This window comes from Indicator indicator, chromosome 1 (assembly GCF_027791375.1).
Source record: "Indicator indicator isolate 239-I01 chromosome 1, UM_Iind_1.1, whole genome shotgun sequence".
NCBI lineage: Eukaryota > Metazoa > Chordata > Aves > Piciformes > Indicatoridae > Indicator > Indicator indicator.
Genome location: NC_072010.1, coordinates 96,823,549 through 96,851,214, shown reverse-complemented (window position 1 = coordinate 96,851,214; position 27,666 = coordinate 96,823,549). Strand labels below are relative to the sequence as shown.

Genomic DNA, 27,666 nt, shown 5'->3' with positions numbered 1-27,666 from the left:
GGGTCCAGATGGTCAAGGCAAATGTACAGCATATGTAATTAACCTTGTAAGCACCTGTGAATGTGCAAACCTGGACACTTTCTGGGGTCCAGACAAATGTGTAACACGTGTAATTAACTTTGTGAACTGTGTGTACCCCTGACCATGTTTTGGTATGCCCCATCTGATGGGTCCAGTTATCAGGTTTCTGTGTTACCAAAGGGCATTAATTGTCTTGGGACATTATTTAAAGGAGAGGAGAAGGTAGGCAACTTGCTTTGTTCTCACTCAACAAGCAACAAGAGCCAAACACTGCCAGAAGACCAGCTGAAGGGCTTGCACTAGCAGACCAATTACACCTGGGCCTTGTTCTTACCACAAAAAAGACAAGGGTCAAATGCTGCCCAAGTAGCAGCTGAAGGATTTATCCTAACAGACAATGACTGCACCCAGGCCTTGCACCTGGACCAAGGCAGAAAGGCTTCTAGAGAACTGAATCCCAGAAGAGTCGTGGAAAGAGTACAGCCCAGCAACAGAGCACACGAGAGAGAGGCCCCCTCGCCCTCTCTGAGACAAGGGCAAGCTCCATACCATGAACTGGGCATGAGAAGAGAGAGGTGCCCTAGCCAAGGCACCTCTCTGAGCCAAGGGCAACTTGAATTACAGTCACAGCATCTGGGAAGATACTGGACAGAGGAGCAAGTCGTGAGTCCCTGGCTGATCTGCCACAGAATCCCATTTGTGGGAAAACGCAGATCTCAGAACCTTTATTTCCAATTTGAATTGCTCTATTGGAAACAGATCTGTGCTTAAATCATTTAAGTGTCTTTATATCTGGAATGTAATACCCACAAACGAATAATAGAACCTGTAAAAATACTTTGTAAATAAGTTATGGTGGTGTTTGGAAATACCACCGCCCAAGATATTAAGTAGTAAAATATATAAAAATATACATTTTATTACAAACAGGAAAACTGTAGCACAAAATGTGCTAGAATCAAATCTGGAATGGAATTTTTCACAAAATGTACAAACTCATATGGTTTTTAAATACAAAAACAAATAAATGAGATACAGGAGAACTGAAGACACTGGTACTGATCAGACTTACGGGTACATGCCATAGTTGGTGGATCCTTCTCAGCTCTGAAGTAACCTTTCTCACACTGACAGACTGATGTTGCTTCTATGTGAGTTGAACTGTGTGGAGGGCACTTGGAGCACTTTACATTTCCAGCAAACGCTTTATAGAATCCAGGCCTACAAGCTGTAAAACAAGAAAATAAGTTTCATTATTAGAAGCAAATTTTAGACATAAGTAAAGTCTGTTCCATGAAGTTATAATACACTTTCTTTCCTTTCCAGCGTAGATATATATGCCATTTCAATCATGCAATTCTTCATGGTTTTTATTTTGGTATGTGGTCTTAAAAAAAAATATGTCCTTGGCATGTAACAGGAAATATTTAAAAGAGACAGTTTCCAAATTTACAGAGTCCTTACTGCTACCTGAAACTATCTAGACAACTTTGCTAGAATACTAAATATAAGAACATTATCTATGATTTATGTATGCTCCATCCACCAAAGCTATTTATATGGCTTCAGTGTTACAATGCTTAATATGTTTACCCTCAAGATATCTTGATGACACAAAGATAACATCTTTATAGATGAGTCTGACTTGTCTGCAGTTCCCTGAGAAGAATCTGACAGAAAGGCTATGTCAGCTAGGTCCTCTGTACCCTCTTGGCATGAGAAGCTGGGAGGTGCTGCTACAACCATCTGCAGAGATGTAGGAAGGAGATGCCAATATCCTCAAGCACAAAATAGTACAAGCTACTCTTAACTGTGTCAGGAAACAACCTGGATAGCAGCTGCCCTGAGAATGGGGCATATTGCAATAGTCAGAGCTCACTACATTTCTAGTGAGCCACGCCCCACCACAGCACAACCTTACATGCCTTTTTGTTAGTCTTTAAAGCAGAAGCAATTAATTAAAATAAGTCTTATCATAAATCTGCCAGCTTTGCATTCTGAAGTATTTTAAAGCTATACTCAAGACTTCATCGCACATGTTTAAAAAGGCTTTCTTTCTCATGCCAGCTACCACATTTACATATGCCAGTATGTATTGCAGTTCTGTCTTCTGATTTCCCATACCAAAAATAGAACTGAAACAAATGAAAAAGCAACTTAAATATGCATAGACCATACAACCCCATGTTCCTTCTGACTCTTCCAGCAGTACACTTGAAACCATTGCTACAAATATAATTTTGAAGACTCCTGTGGCTTTTTATAATTTTTGACATATACAAGACAGCTTTCTTTAGATTGCTAGGGGAACTAGGCAGTACTTCCATCTCTTGTAGTAGGACAAAATAACAATATTAAAATGAGGTGTTCTGTAAAAAGTACCCACGAAAGTATGCATTCACTGTCAGCTCATATTAAGTAACTTTTAAAGAGTATGAACTTATAAAAACCCATATATATAGACTAGTTCTTCTTTTGATTCCAAAGGACTTGCCTGATATAAAAGCAGTTTCACTATTAGATGAGAGAAAGGAGAAGATGGAACTAAAACATAACAGTTGATTGCCTGTCAGAATCCAGGAACCATTTTTTCAATATAATTTTAAGAGCTTATTTTTGACCTAATGTGTCAGTGTGAGCTGAAATTCCCCCCCACCGACAATAACCAGGCTAGCTCAGTCTGGAAGCAAATGAAGGCTGTATTTACAAGCAGAATCTACAATCTATGATGAAATGCAATGAATATGTACAAATATACAAAATTCACAACATTTACAAATATATACAATCAACAGAAAAGCACAACCAATCTCCCTTTGCTTCCCCCCAAAGGGGACCCTTCCCAAAGGGGCCTCCCTCCCAGGAGCTTCCCCCCCAGACCCCCCTGGACAGAAAACAGAGTTAGCTAAAGCAGAGAAGCTGTTAACTTAGCTCGCCAAGGTCAGTGTGTTATCTTCTGCAAGAAGAGAAGAAGAAACAGCAGCCAGACAGCCCAGCAAGCTGCCCTGACTGCAGACTGCAGAGTGCCCCACTTTGTTTTGAGTAATAGTTCTTAAACATTTCTATCTATCCAATGGAAGTGTTTAGAACAATCATTATTTTGCTTTCTTACCAAATAGTGACTTATTTACACTCTTTCGCTTTCTCTGTTTGAACTCTGCAAGGAAAAATTAAAAAGACAGTTTCAAACCATCACACCTAACAATTCCAGCAGTTCTCCTCTCAGTGTGTTCTTCTGAGTTTGCTGAATAGACATTAGGGTGGCATCCTACCATGCTGTCACTGACAAGAAAAAGAAGTAAAAACATTTCTGGTATTAGAGATAAAAGGGGTGGGAACAGCAGGGATTTTCCCCTTGAGAGAAGGGTCTTAGCGAATGGTAATTTTCTACTGATTGTAAAGACAGCAGGTCTAGTGCACTGAAGGTGGCGTTGTCAATACAGACCATAGGCATTGACTCCTCTGGAAGGAAGGGAGGAGGCAAGGCAAAATCAGGGAAGGATGTTATGCTTGCCTACTCCTCTCTTCTTTTCTCAATCCTAAATACTGCCCCGGTTTATGTCAGGATGAATTTTAAATTCTTGCCTTTAGTATCTAGTTTTCATATGCATAGTGTGATACAATGAAGTTTCCAGTTAAAGAGTTGGCAATTCTAGGTTACAGTGTCAGTTAAAGCAATATCAGTGCTCTTTAAAATCCTTATTATTTCTGAAATTTGTGTCTGTCATTTCTGAAATTATTTATTCCTCCCTTCTGTAACCCAAATCACAAAGAACTTTGGATCAAAAGAAACACAGTGCTGTCTTTCAATCAAAACATTTTGTTAAACTACAAGTGGTTCACTACTGCAAAAGAAAACTCAAAGAGAACTGTAAAAAGTGAATGATTTATTCTGAAATGTTCTTCTGTAACCTGTTTAAAGCAATTATGGTTTTGTTATGGTATATCTCTTAAAAGAAAAAGGGGGAAATGAATATGTAGAATATTTTACTTCTTTTGAAATCAATCCAAATACATTTTCCCATTAAGCCAGTATGCACCACAAATTCTGAGGCAGATGAAGATATCAGGGAAGCTTTTCAATGGGTAAGTTTCTAAGGCTGTTGAAAACCCACTTTCTGCCCAGATGCAGAATCATATAACCATGATTACTAGATACTTTCAAATAACAAAATCACACTTCATAAACAAGATAAAATAACACATGCTCAATATCTCTAAATGATCACAAGCTTGAGATAACTCACCTCTGGATAACTCAATGCTGATTGCTAACATTCAAGGTGAAAGAAAATAAACTGTTACTCTATCAGTGAAGATGAATCTGAAATACAGCACTTCAGATGTTGTACAAATACTGTGTTGCAGCAACACAATTGACAAAAACAATTGCTATATTTACCATTTTCCACAGGAAATTTGTGAGCACTAGACTTACTACTGAGGCTTTTAAAAGCTCATTTAGAAAATGGCTCAACTGCTGTGATTTCAGAGATATATCTCCCTCTGAAGAAAAGAATCTCTGTTCTTTCACCATAAGGTGTCTTCATGGAATTTCAAGGCTGTATAGAACTACGGTAAGACAACTGTAGCCCACAGCAGTTTAAATTAAAATTTACAGGGAAACTGCACACAGGAGCCAATGGTATATGCATTCTATTCTAATTTCTGATTTATGCATAATGTTTTGTTAAAGTGGGATTTGCAAATGTTTTGCTATGAGATTGCAGATTGCATTACTACATGTAAATCACTGTGTGACTTGGTTGTGATATCAAACCACACACAAGCACTCGATGTTGTATAAAACCTTAGAGTCCTAAAGTCACATGTTATCTAAAATAAGTAGTAGGATACTACTCTGTAAAAGGATTGATCAACAGGCTTACTTATGTACTTAATGTTAACCAAGTTCCTCAGATTTTGCCTACAATCCTGTTATTTTTACTGTTTACTCTCTGGTGGTGGTTTCAGTCACACAAACCGCCTGATGGGTAACAGAAACTTTAATTATGAGCTGTAGTTTTGTATTTGGAGAAAGAGAAAAGCCATTATTTCCCATGCAAAACTGTTCTCTATGTAAATATGTATTAGTAAGAAGTTTTTTTTCAGATGTATATATGGAGAAAGTTCCATTTTGTATAGGTTGATAAATCACTATTTTCAGATTGTTTCTCATACCGTTTTATTGACTTAGCTAAAGCTATTGCATCAATCATTTTCAAAAAACATTTGAGCATATGTTAGTGTAAACTAAAACTTAAACTACAAAAAGCTGCCATCTGAAAAAAAAAAAAGGTTTTTTAAAAAAATTTTGTTACCACAGATTATTTCTGTCTTTCAAATCACTGGGATGCATCTTATTTTCCCTAATGTTATCTAACAGAAGTGACTTTGTGAGTTACTAATTATATGAACTGTATTAGATTTGACTTTTTTAAAACCTGAGGGAAGACAATGTATTGTCTTAATGGTTAAGTAATTAGCAGGGTATCTGAACAATTCAAAGACGGGAAAGTTTTCTCCTATAAAATACCAGAGATCATGCAAAGAAGCACTGATTATTTAATTGGCACCATGAAAGAAAACACACCTATAAATGTGGTTTGCTGCAGCTTTATCAGGATATGACTAGTTTTTAAACTATAGAAATTTTGTAATTAATTAATGTTTAATTTATGGAATTTTGTTTTTGTTTATATTATACATAGACGCATACAAAAGGAAATTGACACTATACAAAGCTCTAGTGAAGTCCTGAGGAAAATTATTGAAGCAGACTGGAAAAACTTTCAAGGTGCATTGTACACTTACTGCCTAAAATGAAATATGATATCTTAGCTGTTCCAAACAGGATGGTATGTATGTGGGGCAGGACTCTGTGGGACACCACCCTTCTCCTTGCATGTCTGCAGTGTTGATCTATGGTGGTTACCACCCTTAAACATCCCTGATTACATCTTCTTGCAAGGACTTTGGCTGCATGGACTTATGTACAGCTCAGCAGAAGTGTAACTGAGGGAGGCCCCATCTTGGTGGGGCTATGGGAAAAGGGTCCCTGAGAGAGTGGTCATGAGACTGACCTCTGCCTGTGAAAGCTGCTTTTGGGTGAGGACTTGGTTATTGCTTGGGCTACAGCTTGGCCATGACACAGCCCTACCTTGCCTGGCGATAGAGCCTGCCAAGCTCGGGTCACCTGCAGACTGACACTCTGGCCCAGCCCACCACTGAAAGCCCAAGGTGGTGGTACAGGCCATGCTTGGGAGCCCTTGCTACTACTGAACCCCAGGGACATGCTGGCCCCATGGTGCCACAGTGACCTAAACCACGAGCTGGATATATATTATAGCAAGGGCAGAGAAAGCCATACTTCACTGAGATCTGTCTGGGAAACCAGACATATTTCAAATCCAGGGGAAAGCAGATGAAGTCTGCAGGCTGTGTGCAGGCTGGTAGGCCACAGATGTGGTCTCATGGCATTATTCAGGCATTGAGGAGTGAGGGTTTCATTTCATGCTGGACAGGACAGTATTTTTAAGGATCTTTTGAATCGATCAGTTGAGTGAGTAAGGACAATTGTCACAAAATGTAGTTGTGGGCTCTCTTGCAGATGAGACATTACTGCTTGAGACCATTATGGCCATTAAGTTCTTTGCCAGCATGGGAGGTGTACAATATATAGACACAAAATCCAGAAAATGTCAATATGGCGGTCATCAACATTGTGGCTTTGAAAAAAAGGAGTCTTTTTGCTGCTCTGTGAGAGCATGTCACAGTGAAAGAAAGAAGCTGATTCTAGTTTTTGGTTGTTTCAGTTTTAAACATCTGAATCAGTAGATGCAACAGGTGAATAATCTGCTCAACCTTGTGGCTGAGCTGAAGGAAGAAGTTGCAAGGCTAAGGGAATATGAATAGGAGGGAGACTTGTGGAGCTGGGCTCTGCCATCCCCGAAGGAAGGGCAGCAGGTGTGCGTGGCACAATAAGCAGGGGATCCCATGTCCTCCTGTCACCCAGAAAAACAAACCTAAGAGATGGGGGACAATGGAGACAGGTCTCTCTCCAGCAAGGCAGGAGAGGCAGGTGAGCGAGCTCCCAATCCCCCCCTGTCTTCCCAGTTGTCGACACACAACAGGTATAGGACTCTTGAAACAGAGAACTGGACAAATGAGGATGGAGATGAATGTCCCTGTATGCAGCTACCCAGGACTTGTCAGCCAGTCCCATGACTTAGGACTAGTGCAAACAAGAAAAAAAGAAAGGTAGTAGTAGTAGAGGATTCCATTCTCAGGGGAACTGAAGGTCTCATTTGCAGGCCTGATCCATCCCACAGGAGGATGGGAGGTCTGCTGCCTGCCTGGGGGATGATTTAGGGAAATTTTTAACAGACTCCCCAATGTAGCATGGCCATTGGACAATTACCTGCTGCTGATGATGCAGATTGGGAGTGATGAGGCAATGGATAGGACTAGAAAAGCTATTAAGAAAGACTTCAGGGTTTTGAGGAGATTACCTGAGGGCTCAGGAGCACAAGTAGTGTTCTCCTCAATCCCTTTTGTGACAGGAAGAGATATTGAAGGAAAGAAAAAAATCCCTGTGATTAACATATGGCTTAGAGGTTGGTGCCACCCACAGAACTTGTTTCTTTTTGACCATGGGTAAGTTTTCTTGGTACCACATTTATTGGCAACAGAGGGAATTCATCTGTTCCATAAGGGGAAAAGAATCTTTGCACATGAGTTGGCTGGACTCATTGACAAGGCTTTAAACTAGCTTTAAAGGGGGACAGGGATGTAACTGGCCTTGCCACCAAGAACCTTGGGTGTAGTAGCCCTAACGCTTGTGGAGCAGTGTGTTGGCATCTTAGATAAGTAGAAGATCTAACCCCCAACAAGGTTGAAAATTATGTACTCCACACCCTTCCTGAAATGTTAATACAGCAATGCATGCAGCATGGGCAATAAACAGAAGGAGCTGGAGGCTGTTGTGCTACAAGGAAACTAGTAGCCATCATAGAACCCGTTGGGATGACTCCCACAACTGGAGTGCTGCAATTGATGGTAGCAATATTTCAGAAGGGATAGGCAAGGAAGAAGTGGTAGAGTGGCCCTCTATGTTGGAAACATATGAAACCATGCAAATTAATGAAGGTGATGATAGGGTTGAGTCCTTATGGGTAAGACTCAGGAGTAAGGCCAACAAGAGTGATATCATGGTGGGAATCTGTTATAGACCACCCAACCAGGAAGAAGAGGTAGATGGATATTTTTTGTAAGCAGTTGAGAGAGGTTTCACAATTGTTACCCCTTGTCTTATGGGAGACTTCACCTTCCAGGATGTCTGCTGGAAATACAACACAGCAGGGAGAGAACAGTCTTGGAAGTTCCTGGAGTGTGTGGAAGATAACTTCCTGACACAACTGGTGAGGGAGCCAACCAGGGAAGGTGCCCTCCCGGACCTGCTTCTTGTGAACAGGGAGTAACTGGTGGGGGAAGTAAAGGCTGGAGACCGTCTAGGGCTCAGCGATCACGAGATGATTGAGTTTTCAATCTTTGGGAAAACAAGGAGAAGGGATAGTAAAACTGCCACCTTGACTACCAGAGAGCAAACTTTGGCCTGTTTGGAAGACTGATTGACAAAGACCCTTGGGAGGTCACCCTGAAGGATATAGGGGTCCAGAAAGGCTGAACATACTTCAAGAGGTCTTAAAGGCACAGGAGAACGCTGGCCTTGTGTGCTGAAAAATGAGTTGGCAGGGAAGGCGTCCAGCCTGGCTGAATAGGGACCTTTGGCTGGACCTCAAGAACAAAAGGAGAGTCTGTGGCCTTTGGAAGAGGGGACAAGTCTGTCATGAGGACTACAGAGATGTAGTGAAGCTATGCAGGAAGAAAATTAGGAGAGCCAAAGCACAGATAGAGCTCAACCTAGCTATAGCAGTCAAAGATAATAAAAATGTTTTTAGAAATTCATTAATGACAAGAAGAGGATTAGGGAAAATCTCCATCCTTTGTTGGATGCAGAGGGAAGCATAGTGACTAAGGATGAGGAGAAGGCTGAGATGCTCAATGCCTACTTTGCTTCAGTCTTTAAGACTGGAACCAGCAGCTCCCTGGACACCCAGCCTCATGAACTAGGGGTCAGAGAGGGGAATCAGAATGAGGTCATAACAATAAATGAGGAAGTTGTCAGTGATCTGCTACACCACTTAGATGCACACAAGTCTAAGGGGCCAGATGGGCTACACCCCAGGATGCTGAAGGAGTTGGCAGATGTGCTCACCAGCCACTTTCCATTATTTCCCTGATGTCGCGGCTAACTGGGGAGGTCCCAATGGTTTGGAGAGTAGGAAATGTAGTACCCACCTACAAGAAAGGAAGATAGGAGGATCCAGAAAACTATAGACCTGTCAGTCTGACCTTGGTACCAGGGAAAGGCTTGGAGCAGGGCATCTCAAGCACCATTACATGCCATATAGAGGACAACCAGGGGATCAAGCCCAGACAGGATGGGTTTATGAAGGGCAGGTCCTGCCTGATGAACCTGATCTCCTTCTGTGACAAGATGACCCAACTACTGGATGAGGGAAAGGCTGTGGATATTGCCTACCTAGACGTTTGAAAAGCCTTTGACACTGTTTCTCACAGAATTCTCATGGACAAACTGGCTGCTCATGGCTTGGATGAGCACACACACTGCTGCATAAAGCACTGGGTAGACAGACAAGCCCAAGGAGCGGTGCTAAAGGGACTTAAATTCAGCTGGTGGCCTGTCACAAGTGGTATTCCTCAGGGCTAAGTGTTGGGACCACTTCTGTTTAACATGTTTATTGATGATCTTGATGAAGACATGGAGTGTGTCATCAGTAAGTTCACAGATGACACCAAGTTAGACGGAAGTGTTGATCTGCACAAGGGTAGAGAGGCTCTACAGAGGGATTTGAATATATTGGATTGATGGGCCAATGTTAATAGGATGAGCTTCAACAAAGCCAAATACCAGGTCCTGCGCTTGGGTCACAACAACCCCAAGCAACACTACAGGCTTGGGGAAGTGTGACTGGAAAGCTGTCTGGCAGAAAGGGACCTGGGGGTTCTAATTGACAAGCAGCTGAAGATAAGCAAGTAGTGTAATTAATTCATTCAAGTTTTCCTTCTCTTTTCTCTTTTCCCCCTTTCCCCAGCATACATGTAGAACTGCTTGCAGAACTTAGTTCCAAATTTTATTAATTACTGAATTGTATTTACATACATACATTTATGACTATCTGCTCTGATATATACCACACATTGCTTTCTCTACAGTAGGAATACTAACTATAGAATAGTGAAGAGCAATATTTAAGTGCAGCCTTGGATTTATGCAAGAACCACAAACTGATGGTAGCAATGAATGACCATTAAGCAAACGCTACTCAACTGTTTTGTTAGAAACAATTAAAAAAAACCCCAACACCCTCCCGCCCCAAATATTTAAAGTTTTATATTTGCATAAAACATAGACCAAAACTTAAAATGGTTGAATTTCATAACCAGACATTTCCAACTTCTCCAAATTCATCATCATGTATTTGGATTTGTATGAATTTCAATATATAGTCAATGCCTTGGTAACCCAAGGGAAAGCTCTGAACATTGTCTCAAATATTCCTCTATTTGCCTTATATAACAGGAATAACCGAGTCCTTTGGTGATGCAAATCCAACCCCATTTTAATAAATCAGAAATCATGAAGGTGCCCTTTAGCAGAAGAGGGTTTCTACCGTGTGTTTCACCAAAACAAGTTATGTGGCATTTACCTTCAATCACTGTGTCTGGAATATTTCACTTGATTAATGACCAGCATTAGAGTTAAGTATTGCTACTGAATATACTAAGTAATTTCACAGGAATCTCACTGTGATGAACCATGGATTTAATATAAATTCTCAAATACCCACGTTGATGTGAGAAAAGCTCCCTCCAGTAAGACTTTTGATGTGGACAGAGAAATCTGAGCATAACAAAGGTAAGTGTTACTACAAAAGCACATTAATTCTGCGTAACATCTGAATGTTTCCTAGGTTTGCTGAGGTACTTGAGCAGCTTATTTCTAGTTTTCAGCTATAATGGATGCACAGTACACTGTTCAGTGCTTTCCAAATGAAGTATAAATCATTATTTACTTCCTCAAAAAATCCCAACCAGAATCTTAAGCTTAGAGAGGTCATAATGACTTAGAGCAGAAACAAGGACACCCAGCTAATTATCCTGACTACAGGTGCAACACCTTTGGAAGCCATAGGCCAGACAGGGGACTGTAGGTAGTTTAATGAGGAGCCAGACAGCACAGAACCGTAACCAGCAACAACAAGTTAGCATACAATGGAATTTTTTTTCCCTATGCTTCTTCACAGCTGCAAACCAGACACACACTTGGCATAAAATTGAACTTCTAATTACAGATCATTTAGCTTAAAAGCTCTTTTTATAGTTACTGGCATCATTTAAGTATGATTGTGTAACTGTGCTATCCTGCTATTTTTAAATATGTTAATTCATATGACAGATTTAATTCCGAAAAAACCAAACAAGTATGTTTAAATTTTCTAACATGTATAGTAACTTTTCAAGGCAGTCTTACACTTGAAAAATAGAAACACACAACAAAACTAGCGACAAATTTTACAAAGAGAATTTAAAAATTTTTAACAAATGATCAAATATCTCTGGAAGAAAAATAGTTCATTGACAACTACTGATGCTGCATCCCCATTTCTCATCAGATTATGACTTTAATTCTAGTGAAGTTTAACTCCATTTCAGCTTTTTAAGTACTCACTAAGAAGCATGCAAGATAGTTTTGGGGTTCACAAGTATCTGCTACTGGAACTGGGTTATAGACATGAGACAGGAAGCAAGAGAGCTACCGCTCACTCACTGAACTATGGACCTTAATTGTGTCTTAGCCTTATAGTGGCTAACATTACATTTATTTCACAATTGGTGATGGCAAATTCCTCATATAAAGTCAATTTTCATCCTTTTTTTTTTTAAATCTATATTCGCATTTGTCATACTGTGAAGAAAATGACTGGAAGACAAATGTCAGGATCTACAATTGTGATAGCAAATGAGATACTACTGCTATCATTGTTCAGTATTTTGAGTTGTAAACCTCAGTGATCTGCATTTATCAATATCAGCATACTCCACCATTTGGCATATTTCTTTGACAGCATATTGGTCTTATTTAATAGATTAATTTTTTGATTGAAAACTGAGGAGGGACAAACAGCTGTTCTCTATTAATCTCAGCCACAATACTGTATTTTACACTTGCCACCTACATTTTCAATTAATATATAAAATCATAAATATGCTCATAATATAATGCTTAGTTTTAAAAAAATTTGAATTTGTCACAGCATTTTAGTTACAATTTAGTTATTTTAATTTCACAGTATGGTCATTGGTAACTGTCAGTATGATCACCTATTTTGAATTCCTGCACAATAGATTTCCAGATCTATTTCACATACCACATATTTTAGAGTAATGCCATGGATCACTTGTTTTATTCATTTCCTTACTGTTTTCATTTAAGAATCTGAAATTTTTCTTGTCTACCATGATGATCTTACTTGCCTCCTAAGCTGGTTTTGCCATCTTTTCCTTCTGCAATTATACCAGAATCGGTTTTCCTCCTCTACAGATTCTGGTTTTGAGTACTGGAGCATAATGCTCAATATTTGTGTTTTTTTGTTTTGCTGGGTTTTTTTTTTTTGTTTGGTTTTGTGTTTTTGTTGTTGTTGTTGTTTTTTAAGGCATGATAAAATATGTTCATTATATGTGGGAATTAATAAAAACTATTTTCATGTTGGCTTTTTCCCCCAAAAAAATCTTGTGCCTTTTCTACCTTTCTTCCAATTTCTTTTGTCTATGCTCTATGTTAGTACTATTAACATCGCTGTTTAAGGCTACAACTCTGTGTTCCCAGTTTGAAGAGGCCCCATAAGACAACATGCATTTTCTGTATTTTCATTTTTAAAAAAGTTACACAATTCCTCAGTGAAAGCATGTGTACATCAGATGCTATAGAAGTTAAAAATGGTTAAGTGCTTTGTTCCCTGGGAAGTCTAAAATAAACTAGACTTTAATACCACCGTGTCAAAGGTGGAATCTACATCTTATATTATCTGGAGCTCTGGGTGAGACTAGAGTCTTCACTATGATGCACATACTACAGATACAGATGGATTGTTTATGCTCCTCAAAATTTGTGTAAGTTTTCTGAAATAAAGTTTATTTGAAAACTCAGAAAAACTGAAACCCAAAACATCTTTCCATTTGATAATACATGATGCCACTTACGTGATACAAGAACTCTTTTTGTTATGAAATGGAAATAGTGTGTAAAATGAGAAGACTCTCTTATATTATCTAAGGATAGTAAATAGCAATCCACCTCTTGATATTGGAATTCATAAAATGATAAATGTTTTAGGGATAAAAGGAAGCATCACCTTAGGTCAAAACTGGAAATTAATATGAGCTTATGCTACCAATCTATGATTTATAATACTTATAATAAATAGGAATTAATTACAAGCTCTCTCTATTGTCCCCCCCAACTTCTTCCATCATATATTATAAATACTGCATGTACAGAATGGTTACCAATCAGTCTAACCAATCTCCTTCATATACCACAGATAAGCTTTCAAGGCATATAAACACCATACAAAGATGACTGTTAGTTAGATTCCAGGTCAATTTTGATTTTTTGGAAGAAAATAATGAACTCAGATCCTCTTTGAATATTGATAGAAAAAGGACTTAACATAGCTATCAAGAAACATAAGAACAGAAAAAAGCCAGCAGAAAGGGGATGTCTGTGAGTCACTGCGTTTTAATATTGATGAAAAATGAATCTGGAAGCAGGCTCTTTTCAGTGGTACAGAAAGTGTTAAGGCTTCATAATGCTTCTAGTATCTCCCTCATGATCTCAATTAAGTCTTTAAAACTTCATCCATAATATTACAGATGCTTCTTTATAGACTCCATTCTAATGCAAAACTGAAGTAATGCAACCTTAATGTTTGTGGATTCATGAGATTTGATTCAAATATAAGACTCTTAATCTTAATTGGCACGAGGTGTGGGAAGATGAAAAATCTCTTTTCCCAATAATCTCATCAAACCCAGCAATATCAGCTTCCAGGTGGCAATGTTAGCCTTTCAACTGAGAGGATGAGCATGAAGTTAGGAAAAAATAATTGTAAACATTAATGTAAATACCAAAAGTTCATACTGGTCACACTAGGTAAGCCACCTCAGCAACAATTGTGCTCATTTTTGTACTCTTTCACTTATGCTGCTGTCATGGCTTTCAGCATCCTGCCTGAAAGCAGAAGCTGTATTTTGAAGCATTTCCCAGTGGGTTGTTTGAAAACTCAAATTGCATGCTTTCATAACATAGCTACAGGAACTTTGAAATCAGAACTACTTCCAATTCATCTGTTCAAAGTCATAGTCAGGAGGAACTTTAAACTGTAGTTCTCCAATTCAGAAAGAAAAGCTTGTTTTCTAAAAGATCATTTCTGCAAGAGCTTTTAGGAAATGAGTGCCTACCAGTTATCACTGTTACAGCAAGGGACAGAAAAGGACTTCTGTGGTGTCTGTGACAAACTGGAGCTTCGAGCTGTGCCAATACTACATTGTGGCTGCAGACACCTTCCTATCGTGGATGCTAATGTTCATCAGGTGCATTGACAGTTCAAGAACACTGGGGAAGACAGACGTATTGTCCCCGAGTTCTGAAAAGTAACTCTCGTAACTCACTTCCAGCAAATTGGAAGAGACCAGGAGATGCTTGCTTTGACACAGTATAGTTCTGTAGCCATGAAGATGAGAACACTGTTCAGATCAATGTGATTTAGCTAGCTAGTATGTCTGATAGAGGTGAAAGATGTAAACAGTGCCTTTCCCACCCCGTTCAATAACTGTCAAGGAGCCTGAGAATCAGGCTGAGAAGACATCGCACCACTGCTGAGGCAAGTGTAAGTAACCATCATGATTCTTGGATTATTCATTCTCATAGCCAGTAGCAAATTGCTAGAATTCAAAAAGTAAATTGACTTTTCAAAAACATCTAGAAAGGAGTAGCTCTCCTCACAATATAAACAACAACAATCCCTTTATGGCCCCCTGAATGTACATAAGGAAGTTTGCCTAGATTTCTCAAGCCACCCCTAAACAGTAAAAAGATAAAGATACTTTTGTGTTAGCCTCTGCATAGATAAGAAGCTGAAGTCCTCAAGACCATATCCAAGACAGGGGTGTCTTTTTTGTCTGCAAAAATATTTCAGTGACCACTGACAGTATCACCTCTCTCTCATCTTTTGTATAAAACATACAGAAGCAAAGGTCAGGTGTTTGATACACAGTGGAGTGAGAAAGAAACTGGAATGACTGTAATTTATGCATAGTCACCCAGCCAATCTGTTGCAATGGGTGACTACATTTTTTTATAACTTAGTGCTGATTTTGTTTTATTAAATATTACATTTTATGAAAGACATCCTTTATTACTTAATATCAAACAACTCGCTGCTGAAGTCAGTGATTTTAGCTAAACTGTTGAACTGCCATTCTACTGGGCAGGCTTTTTATACACTAACCAGAAACATGGAATGAAACAGATATTGCTAGCAGATAATAACATCCTCCCAGTGGGAGGGCAAATCCAACAAATGTACCATCAGGTTCAATGTTAAGTATTGTAATGGTGAGGCTTTACTATATCATAACAAATGAACATTATTTCAGATGCAGTGTGACATAGCTTCCACCTTTCACTTATCTCAGTCCACTAAAATAATTCAAGGGACATGGAATTACTCTTTTCTCTACTTCTTTGACACATTGAGTTCAAGCAAAGCACACAGAAATAGAACTGACCCAAACAAATGACTGTTTCTCTTCAGAGGCAAAAAAGTGTTACAGGAAAAATGCATCCTTTTACTGACTGTAGATTTTACCCAGAATAGAGTGGACAGAATAGAAAGAAACAGAATTTGTTAGTATATGAAACTAGAGAAAAACATCTGGCAACTGACATCATTTCCTTTCTATTAGACAATTCATAGGAATACTATACAGACATTGAAGTGCCCAGCAGTTAAACTGCAGAGGAGGCCTGTTAAGGTGGTGATGCATTATACATCAAATAATAAATTACAATAAATACTTGTATGGACTAGAAACTCTTTTCCCTAATCTCCCAAAGACTCTGACAGGGCATATGGAAAATGAGGAGGTGACTGTTGGCAGCCAAGATCACTTCACCAAGGCCAAGTCCTGCCTGAGAAATTTGGTGACTTCTTAAGATGTAGTCACAGTACAGGGGGATATGAGAGTAACAACTGATGTCATCTTCCTGGTCTTGTACAAAGCGTTTGACATTGTCCTGCATGACATCCTGGTCTCTAAACTGGAAGGACATGGATATGATGGATAGACCACTCATTGGATACAGAATTGGATAGATGGCCACTCTCAATGAGTTCAGATCAATGGAACCTAGCAACAAGCAGAGTCCCCAAGGGACTGATACTGGAACTGGTGCTCTTTAAGATCTTGGCTGCCAACAGGATGAAGTGCAATCTCAGCAACTTTGCGAACACAAATCTGTGTGGTGTGGTCAACATGATGAAGGGAAGGGATGTCATCCAGAGAGCACATCTATGAGGCAAATTTCTGTAATGCATATACAAGCAGTACCAAGGCACAGAATTTCTTTTTATATCCCAAAATATGCTCTGCTCTGACATGGAAAGCACAGAAATCCTTATTCTATCAGTCAATGTCTTACAGCAACTAATTTTCCACCAGTGATCAGAACACTCTTTCATCAACCTCCAGGGTAATTACCTTCTGGTAATTCAGTTTGGTTTAGATTTTGTGACAAGCTTTGCGTTTTGCCTAGGTTTAATGTGGCAATACAGCTGCTAGGTGTTTCACTTTGTTACTGCCAGGTCCACAGATACCATAACCTGGAAAAGAAAAACAAATTCTTGCAACAACTGATTGTCAGGCATTAAACACCTGGGAAATGTCTACTGTGCAAGAAATAATGGCTTAGAGAAAAACAAATTAGGAGCGGATTTATATTCTGGGAGATTTATATTGCGTCCCTCTCTGCTCCCCTGGGAGATGTCCTCTCTTATCAGGTAATGCTGGGGGAGTATCCTCAAGGCCTCTTAGGCCTGTCTAGGCCTAATGCCAGGAGGAGAATGGAAGGGGGGGGGGGGGGGGCAGTCTCAGACCTGGCCAGCCTGAGACTTGCCTAGCAGTAGGAGGGGGAAGAAAGAGCCCTGGGGGGTTTGGGTTTACCCTCAGGTGGGAAGAAGGGAAGGATTGGGAAGCCTTTGGGAATTCTGTGAGGGGTTCTGTACACTTTGGGATACTCTTTGTCACTATGCTTTGTAGTTTGTAGTTTTTTTGTAGCTTCACCAATTGCTTTTCCATTTAAACTTTCCATCACTCTCCAATCCGTTTGTGTGAGTCTCATTCTTTTGTCCCTTTCGAGGCAACAGAGGATCTGTCTGGCCCCAAACCAGCACACCATCCCACTGAAATACTGTGATAGATTGGGGTGAGGAGAATTCCCAGGTTCTAGTAGTGACAATTTGAACAACAAGGTGAAGGAAGCTCACCATTCTCTGTCCCTCACCAGAACACAGCTTAATGTGGAGGGAATTAAGGAAGGGAATATGACTCATTAGTCACTGAAGGCACCTCAAGATATGTTGTAGGTATGCACTTCATGCTGTGGGCATCATTAACCCTAAATTCTAGTGAATGTTAAGGTCTCTATTCTAAAATCAAACTACAAAGACCGAATTCATATTAAATTAAGCTCTACCTGCTTTCTATGGAGCTATAACCCAGCCAGAATGAGATCTATCCATTTGTGTCTACAAAAGTCTTGGTGAAAGGCGTGGAAATGTGTTCTGAAAATGTTGATAGACTAAAACAGCAATTGAAAAGGAGCCACAAACTCCTTCTTCTTCGCTACCACATGATTGGAAATATTTGGGTGAAATACTAGAACAGAGATGAAAAATTCTGATAGCTCTTCCCTTTGAGAAGGTGAATAACAGAAGGACTGTTCTCTGAGTTGTTTCTTGAAGGGACCAAATGGCTAGCACTGACATAAATACTTCATAATCTTTTTGTGATTCTTTTTTTTGTTGAAGAATTTTTGAATTATAAGAAATAAATTCTCAGAAGAATAAGAGGAGACTACTTGAGGGATGAGACCTTGGGAACTGTTATACGGATGGAGGATGACTTTATTCTCTGTCCTTGCGTTTTTTGATGATCTGAACTAGATAGCAAGGCACATGTCTAAGTCATTCTGTGGCAGAAGCAATGCCTTTCCCATGCAGATTTCTATGATCTTAGATAGAGACTGAGCCTGAGGGCATAGTAAAGGTAGGGATAAGAGATCAAAGGAAACACTGAATTAAAAAAGGACCCAAAAAGAAGAAAGGAAAACCTTTTCTCCTGACAGGAATATCTCAAACAGGAAACAGGCAGAAATACTTTGAGTCTTATAAGTACTCTGTACAGATATATGACAAACTAAAAGAAAGGGTTTTTTTTCTCTCAAATTTGGCTTTTCAGATCAAACAGATTTGGGTTTGGGAGAAAGGAGGAGAGCGTGGAATGGAAACTGGCCACAGGTTTGTTATGGAAGACATTGTGAAGAAAAACTCAATGTGAGTAGGTAGTGCATCTAAAGAAAAAGAGCTAGGAAACAAACATTCTGAAGATGATTGCTGTAAGTGGCAAAACCCAATGATGCTGAATCAAGGTGTGAGAAATCACAGAAAAATAATCTTGAATTTATAACTAAAGGTTTTGACAAGATCATTGGACAGCTGCACAATTGCAATCTTGAGAAATGAACTTTGCTGGACGTTTCTGATGCTATTTTAGCTGCAATATTATTTACATTTCTGGGAACGTCTTTTCCAGAACGAGCTTAAGCAGCTGGAATTGTATAAAAGAAAAGCAATAATGGGAACATATTGTGCTACAGAAACTAACAAATATAAAAATGGCTAAATAATAGGAGCTTTGCTAAGAAGCAGACTCCAGAAGAGGAAAGCAGTGTAGAAACATGTAGAGCATGTAATCACATAGAAAAGATACTTAGTGAGGATAAGGTGGGTAATAGGTTAGTGAGAGTAACAGTACAAAGTTAAAAATAGACAAAGGAAAACAAAGCGAAAAGTGCAGTCCAGTTGCTAAGAAAAAATTTTTAAACAACAATATCATAGAATCATAGAATCAACCAGGTTGGAAGAGACCTCTAATATCATCCAGTCCAACCCATCACCCAACCCTATCCAATCAACTAGACCATGGCACTAAGTGCCTCATCCAGTCTTCTCTTGAACATCTCCAGGGACCTCAACTACACCACCTCCCTGGGCAGCCCATTCCAATGGCAAATCACTCTCTGTGAAAAACTTTCTCCTAATATCCAGCCTATACCTCTCCTGGCACAACTTGAGACTATGTCCCCTCATTCTGTTGCTGGCTGCCTGGGAGAAGAGACCAACCCCTACCTGGCTACAACCTCCTTTCAGGTAGTTTTAGACAGCAATGAGGTCACCCCTGAGCCTCCTCTTCTCCAGGCTAAACAACTCCATTCCCTCAGCCTCTCCTCAAAGGGCTTGTGTTCCAGGCCTCTCACTGGTTTTGTTGCACTTCTCTGGTCATGTTCCAGCACCTCAACATGTCTCTTGAATTGAGGGGCCCAGAAGTGGACTCAGTACTCAAGGTGTGGCCTGACCAATGCCTGAGTACAGGGGAAGAATAACCTCCCTTGTCCTTCTGTCTATACTATTCCTGATACAGGCCAGGATGTCATTGGCTCTCCTGGCCACCTGGGCATATCTTTCCAGGTGTGAAATACTCTCCCAAAGGATAAGGAAGTTTTATAACCTATGCCATTTAAAATTCACTGTAAACAATTTACTGATGTTATAAAAAAGAAAAACTCAAAAACTTCTGGCTCTGGACAAAGCAATCTAGTTTATTCCTCTACATAAATATTCAAAAATTAATGAACATTTATGTTATCCTTTTCTCCAAAGAGTAGGCTTATCAGACAGTAGAGTTTCTAATGTTTCATGCTCACCTAAATTACAGTTCTATATATGGTTCTTTACATGTTAACTATTCAGCATTAATAGCAGAATTTTCATTGTGTAATACTGATAAAGAGATTTAATTTATGTACAAGAAAAAGATCTGAAAATGTATCATCCAAGTTGAAGGTGTGCTGTGAGGTGAGACAGCAATTATCTAGATCATTATTATAGTACATTAGTGTCTAATGGTGTGTGATAAGGATTGTATAATGCCTGCTATGTACTTAGTTATCTTTCACTTGGCATTCAGCAACAAAACAGAAAATTATCTGTATCACATGTATACACTGAATGACTGAGAAAATAGAAAGCAGCATCACATGCATAGAGATGTAGAGAAGAAAACCAACAACATATTAGGAGAAAAAAATTCAATACTTTCTCATTTTTATAATCACTACTGCCAGTTTTTAAAAAAAAAGACCTATAAGAAGGTGCTGAGATGGTGTCTTGAGTTAAGCAATTTCTGTTTTTAAATAAAAGATGTCAATGTATGTAAGTGTTAATGCAAACATAGGCACAAGGAACCACCAATTTTATATACAACTTTTAAACAAAATGCTTTTCTTTCACTGCAATTGACTTTTTGAAAAAAGATGTCTGGCTGAATGATGTGAAATGTAAATTCTCGCAGAAAATAAGCGGCGGAGATATTTATAGAGGTTTTATAAATATTTATTTACACTATATTACAACACATTTACAATTGATATTTACAGGTTCTATTATTCAGTTGGAAAGAATCAATTCTGCAGTGTGTAGATATATATATATACGAGTGCTTTAAACACTTTGAGGAAATCTAGAAGTTTAGAAAGTGAAACTAATTCGGAAGGAGGTAGAGGGGAGGGGTGAGTGCTTGTCGGGATCGGCAAGCCTACAAACAGGCAGTTTGCACAAACTACTACAGAAACTCAATGAAGAAATATTTAGCTTACTCACTAACTGAAGAACTTCGCGAGGTCTTAATACTGTTTGTATTTCCAGAAATTGTAGCATGGATGTACTGTAATAAAGCAATTGAAATGGCGCCGACCGCGTGGCGCTGTGCTGCGTGGTTGCAGCGTCTCTTGGAACAAACGGGTCCTGGGAGTTTGCCGGTGAGCCTCGGAGGCTTTTGCAAGTCAGTTCGCGAGGTGCGCTGTGTAAAACAAGCTTGCTGCTCCAGGGGAAAAAGCCTTGTCGCCGCGGTCATAGGGCATGGCAAAAGTGGCTCCTCTGCGAGGCTGGGGCGACCTTTTCCATGATCCGCAGGGATCGGCTGGGGGGGATGCCGGTCCTGCCGAAGTGATGTCCCCACCTGAGGGCAGCTGTAGCGATCCAGAAAGGGCGGTGTGCTTGGCGATCGGTCGGGCAAGGGTGGCGGTCTGCGGCCGATGCACTTAGACATGCTGGTTCGAGTCCTGGGCAAAAGCGGATCTCTCGGCAGCACAAAGCACAAGGCAAGCACAGGCATGCACACGGGAACAGGCACAGGTACAAGCATGGAGCAAGGAGCATGGGGCACGGTACACGGGTTTACCAAAACGATCCCTATTTAACATTTGCCACACGAACACTGGTCCAGTGAGCATCCTTGGTAATCAACGCAATTAACCAATGAAATGATGTTTCACCAAATGTAGCATGAGCATGACCCTTAAACAAAGCGAGCACGAGCATGTCGCTGGAGCTTTGTTTACCTAACGGACCCAGGGAGATTGTTTACCTAGACTAAGTGGCACCAAGACTTCCCCCCCCACACACACTCCAGAAGGGAGAGGGAAGAGGGGGTTCAAGCAGAACATGTAGGGACATGTCCTGCCACTATTTGGGATGTAGTCTTGGGCACAGGCATCATTCACCACACTGAATCAAAAAGCAACATGGAATTTAGCAGCAATCCATTTCTGGTGAGACTAAACCAGGTGCTACCAAATCCATTGATACTTTTAGCTATTGATTTGTTAATTTAACAAAAAATGAAGTTTTCGAATGTGAGCAAATTCACAATGCTGATGAGACAGGATTTTGATAAGCTCTGCTGTTAGACTAAGCTGGTTACACTGCCAAATGAGAAAATCACACATGATTTAAAACAGTAAAGATTTTCAATGTGGCATGTTACTTAAAATATGATGCCAAAGTGAAATGTGACCTGTTAGAAAAAAACTCTCATTATTAAAAAGAATAATCTTAAAAGTAACAGATCTGCCCCTTCTGACTTCTGTCCACCAATAACAGTGATTAAAGCAATTTTGTCATATTTGATGCTATTTGCTTTGAAGAGCTAAATTATCCTTAGAAGAAAACAATAGATTTTACTATTATAAAGAAAATTAGCTCAACTTCTAACAAAGGCTCACCCTGAAATAGCTCTATGCCACGACAATCCTTACTGTGCAGCTCCCAAATTTTGTACTCCATCAAGAATGCATTTCCAAACAGGCAGAGACTTTGCAGCCTGAACATGCCACGCTCTTAGTAGATACCCACTCTGTATCTTTGGCACTCTAATTCTAATGTCTTGTTCCCTACTTGAGTCATCATGCCCATTAGCATGTACTCATTTTCTCATGAATTCAATTCATGTAAATGAATGTTTGTTACTCAGAGGGTCGTAGCTAAAGCTGTGTTTTAAGACTGCCAAACTGACAGTGGCCTCTCCTGCTGGTGTTTTTTAGAGCAGATCGACACTTTACCAACAAAATAGTTTTTCCCTGGAAAATGCTAGTTGCAGTAAATGGATGTTATGGGGAAAAAAAAGAAGCTTCAACAAATCTCTAACAACCTACCTATTTTCCTACTAGCTGTCCTGACGAACTGCCAGGGATCCCAAGCTGTGAACAACCCAGTCCTGGGCCCCTCAATTTAAGAAGGATATTGAGATACTTGAACGTGTCCAGAGAAGGGCAACAAGGCTGGCGAGAGGCCTCGAACACAAACCCTACGAGGAGAGCCTGAGGGAGCTGGGATTGTTTAACCTGGAGAAGAGGAGGCTCAGGGATGACCTCATTGCTGTCTACAACTACCTGAAGGGAGGTTGTAGCCAGGTGGGGGTTGGTCTCTTTTCACAGGCAGCCAGCACCAGAACAAGAGGACACAGTCTCAAGCTGCACCAGGGGAAGTTTAGGCTTGAGGTGTGGAGAAAGTTCTTCACGGAGAGAGTTGTTAGACGTTGGAATGGGCTGCCCAGGGAGGTGGTGGGGTCACCATCCCTGGAGATGTTCAAGAGGGGATTGGACGTGGCACTTGGTGACATGGTTTAGTAGTCATGAGGTTTTGGGTGACAGGTTGGACTTCGATGATCCTTGAGGTCTTTTCCAACCTTATTGATTCTGTGATTCTATGATTCTGTGAATTTGCTGTGTGGACAACATGATAGGAAGAAATACAAAGACTTTCGGTGTTGCTGTCCATATAAAGTGGACTCAGATATTAGTTGGAAAGATCACACAGCCAAGCACAAACAATCCAAAAGGTTCCTGCAGTGCATTGATGGCAACTTTCTCCTGCAAGTAGTTGAAGAACCAACAAGGAGAAATGCAATGCCTGACCTAGTATTAACAAAGAAGGAAGGACTGGTTGTAGATGTCAAGGTTGGGTTGGGTTAGGGTTAGAGTTAGGGTGGTCTTGGTTGCAGTGACTATGACATGTTAGAGTTTAATGTCAACAGACAAAGAAGCAGGGTGATAAGTAAAATTTCAACCCTGGACTTTAAGAGGGCAAACTTTCCCCTATTCAATACTGAGAAATATCCAGTGGGCTAGGGCTCTGGAAGGAAGGAGGGCTCAAGAGAGCAGGTTAATATTCAAACATTATTCCTCCAAGCTCAAGAGAAACGTATTCCCTTGGGAAAAAAAATCAAGTAAGACAAGCAGAAGACCTGCATGGATAAGCAAGGAACTCTTAGTAAAACTCAAAAATAAAAAGGAGGTTTACAATACGTGGAAAAAAGAAGTAGTTAATTGGGAGGATTATAGAGTGTGATGGTTTTAAGACTGTGTCTTTAATTTTTCTTTACAAAGTTCAAGCAGAAAAGTGAAAGAATATAAATAAATCACTATTGGGTGTAAGAAAGCAAATAATGATTATTCTAAACACTTCTATTGGAGAGATAGAAATGTTTAAGAGTCAGTACTCAAAACAAGGTACAGTCTCGCAGTCACTCTCGGTTCGTCTGCATGCTTCTTTTCTCTGGCTGAAGATAACACACACTCACCTACTGACCTTGACAAGCTAAGTTTAACAAAACCACTTGGCTTCTTGGCTTTCTTCCCTTTTGCCTGCTCTGGGAAGGGGGAGGGGAAGAAGCACAGCCCCTCTTGGGGCCAGAGGGCTTGGTTGTGTTTTTTCTGTTGATTGTACATATTTGTAAATGTTGTGAATAGTGTATATTTGTACATATTCATTGCATTTCATTATAGATTGTAGTTTTGCCTGTAAATACAGCTTCATTTGCTTGTGTACTGAGCTAGCCTGGTTATTGTCAGTGTGGGAGGGGGATTCTAGCTCTGCACTGTAACATAGATATAGGCAGAGAATGCAGAGATACAACAAGGAAAGCCAAGGCCCTCCTGGAAGTGAATCTTGCCAGAGAAGTGAAAGAGAACAGGAAGAGTGTTTTCAAATACATCAATGATAAAAGGAAGAGCAGGGAAAAGGTGAGCCCACTGCTGAATGAGAGGGGAGATATGGTAACTGATGATTCAGAGATGGCAGAGTTGCTGAATGCCTTTTTTGCCTCAATCTTTAATCCTAAGACCAGCCCTCAGGAACCTCAGTCTCTAGAAGCAAGGGAGCAGAACTGGAGAGATGTGGACATTCTGCTGGTCAGTCAGGACTGGGTTAGAGATCTCTTACACCAACTCAAGACACACAAATCCATGGTTGCCAATGAGATGCATCCACGAGTGCTGAGAGAGCTGGCTGATACTGTTGCTGAACCTCTCTCCATCATCTTTGAAAAGTCCTGGAGAACAGGAGAGGTACTTGAAGACTGGAAGAAAGCAAATGTCACTCCAGTCTTCAAAAAAGGCAAGGAGGAGCCAGGCAACTACAGAGCAGTCAGCCTCACCTCCATCCCTGGAAAGATGATGGAGCAGCTCATCCTGGAGGTCATCTCTAACCACATGGAAGACAAGAAACTTATCAGGAATAATCAACATGGATTTACTAAGGGGAGATCCTCTCTGACTAATCTGATAGTCTTCTATGAAGTTATGACCAAATGGGTAGATGAGGGAAGAGCAGTGGATGTCATATATCTTGACTTCAGTAAAGCTTTTGATACTGTCTCCCATAACATCCTCATAGAAAAGTTCAGGAAATGTGGCATAGATGGCTGGTCCATGAGATGGATTGCAAACTGGCTCAACAACAGAGTTCAGAGGGTCATCATCAGTGGCACAGAGTCAACTCAGAGGTCTGTGGCCAGTGGTGTTCCCCAGGGATTGGTATTGGGTCCAGTTTTGTTCAGTATCTTTATCAACGACCTGGATGAGGGGATTGAGAGAACCCTCAGCAAGTTCGCTGGTGGTACAAAACTGAGGGGGGGTTGGCTGACACCTGTCAGGGTGTGCAGCCATCCAATGTGACCTGGATAGGCTGGAGAGCTGCGTGCAGGCAAACCTCATGAAGTTTAATAAGGACAAATGCAGGGTCCTCCATCTGGGGAGGAATAACAACATACACCAGTAGAGGTTAGGGGCTGCCCTGCTGGAAAGCAGATCCACAGAGAGTGCTGGTGGACAGCAAGTTCTCCATGGAACAACAATGTGCCCTTGTGTCCCAGAGAGCCAATGGTATCCTGGGATACATCAAGAAAGGTGTGTCCAGCTGGTCTAGGGAAGTTCTTTTACCTCTCTTCTCTGCCCTGGTGAGACCACAGCTGGAATACTGCAACCAGTTTGGAGCTCCCCAGTTCAAGAAAGATAGAGAACTTCTGGAGAGAATCCAACAGAGAGCCACAAGGATCATTAGGGGACTTGAGCATCTCTCCTATGTAAAGAGACTGAGATCCCTGGGGCTCTTTAGTCTTGTGAAGAGAAAACTGAGAGGGGATCTCATCGACATGTATAAATATCTGCGGGGTGGGTGTCAAGTGGATGGGGCCAAACTCTTTTTGCTGGTTCACAGTAATAAGACAAGGAACAATGAATTCAAACTTGAGCACAGAAGATTTCACCTCAACATGAGGAGAAACTTCGTTATAGTGAGGGTGATGGAGCACTGGAACAAGCTGCCCAGGGGAGTCGTGGAGTCCTGTTCTCTGGAGACTTTCAAACCTCACCTGAATGCATTCCTGGGCAGACTAGCTTAAGTGATCCTGCTTTGGCAGGGGAACCTGATGATCTCTTGAGGTTCCTTCCAGCCTCTGATATACTGTGATACCGTCATACTGTAAAGTGGATGGAAGTTCTGTATTCCCAGCATAAAACTGAAATAAGCAAGGTATATGGAAAAAAAGTAAACATTAATGTTGAGGAAAGTATTCTCTCATTTGGAAAAAAATAATGAACAAGAATTATCTACAAGTTTAATGATCACTCAGTTTAGCCTGCCATACCACTCACATATGAGCACTGTAAGCTGCATCCACACTTAGAACAAGAGGCGCATTAGTAAAAATTGACAAAACAGAATGAGAAATGGAAAAAAAATCTAGCAACACATGACTGACTCCAGCTTTATCGTGACCTTCCTGAGGAAAAGGAGAAAAGTTCTTCAGGAGTTGATGCTGGTCTCCATTCCTATCAGGAGGCTGAATACCCTGAGAATAAGGATCTGACTATTAAAGACTGAGGATAAGAAGGCATTAAGTACCTCAGCCTTTTCCTTATCCTTGACAGCAGTGTTTCCCCCTGCATTCAATAAAGGGTGGACTTTCTTTTTGTTGTTAATGTAGTTGTAAAATATTTTTTTTGTAATCCCTCATGGCAGTGGTCTTTTGCCTTTATGGTATTCTCTCTGCATGACATAACTAGATCTCTGTACTCTTCTTGTGTTGTCTCTTTCCAAAGATGGTAAACTTTTCTTTTTTTCCCTGAGCCCCTGCAAAAGCTACTTGTCCAGCCAGGCCAATTGTCTTCTCCAGCAGTTCATAGGGACAGCCTGCTCCTGGACCTCTAAGACTTCCTTTTTCAAGACCCATTTGCCCTTCAGGACTGTCTCCCAAGGGACACTCTTAATTAATCCAAAGTCTGCCCTCCAGAAAGTCCATGGTGATTTTACTGACCCAACTCCTTACTTCGTCAAGAACTGAAAATTCTAATATTTCATGATCACTCAGCCCAAGATGGCCTCTGACCACCACATCACCCACCAGTCCTTCCCTGTTTGTAAAGAGCAGGTCTAGCGAGGCACCTTCCCGGTAGGCTCATTTACCAGCTGTGTCAGGAAGTTATCTTCCACACACTCCAGTAAACCTCTTAGATTGTTTATTCTCTGCTGTGTTGTATTT

General features: G+C 40.5%; 1 protein-coding gene across 2 annotated transcripts in view; it reads right to left on the bottom strand.

Annotated features, from left to right (window-relative positions):
* LOC128974830 (ephrin type-A receptor 6) overlaps nucleotides 1-27,666 on the bottom strand; it is a 604,268-nt gene that overhangs the window by 285,876 nt on the left and 290,726 nt on the right. For both annotated transcript variants that reach the window (XM_054391568.1, XM_054391575.1), the window contains one exon: nucleotides 1,094-1,249. In XM_054391568.1, coding sequence (XP_054247543.1) covers nucleotides 1,094-1,249 — 156 coding nt within the window. The remainder of the gene's footprint in view (nucleotides 1-1,093; nucleotides 1,250-27,666) is intronic.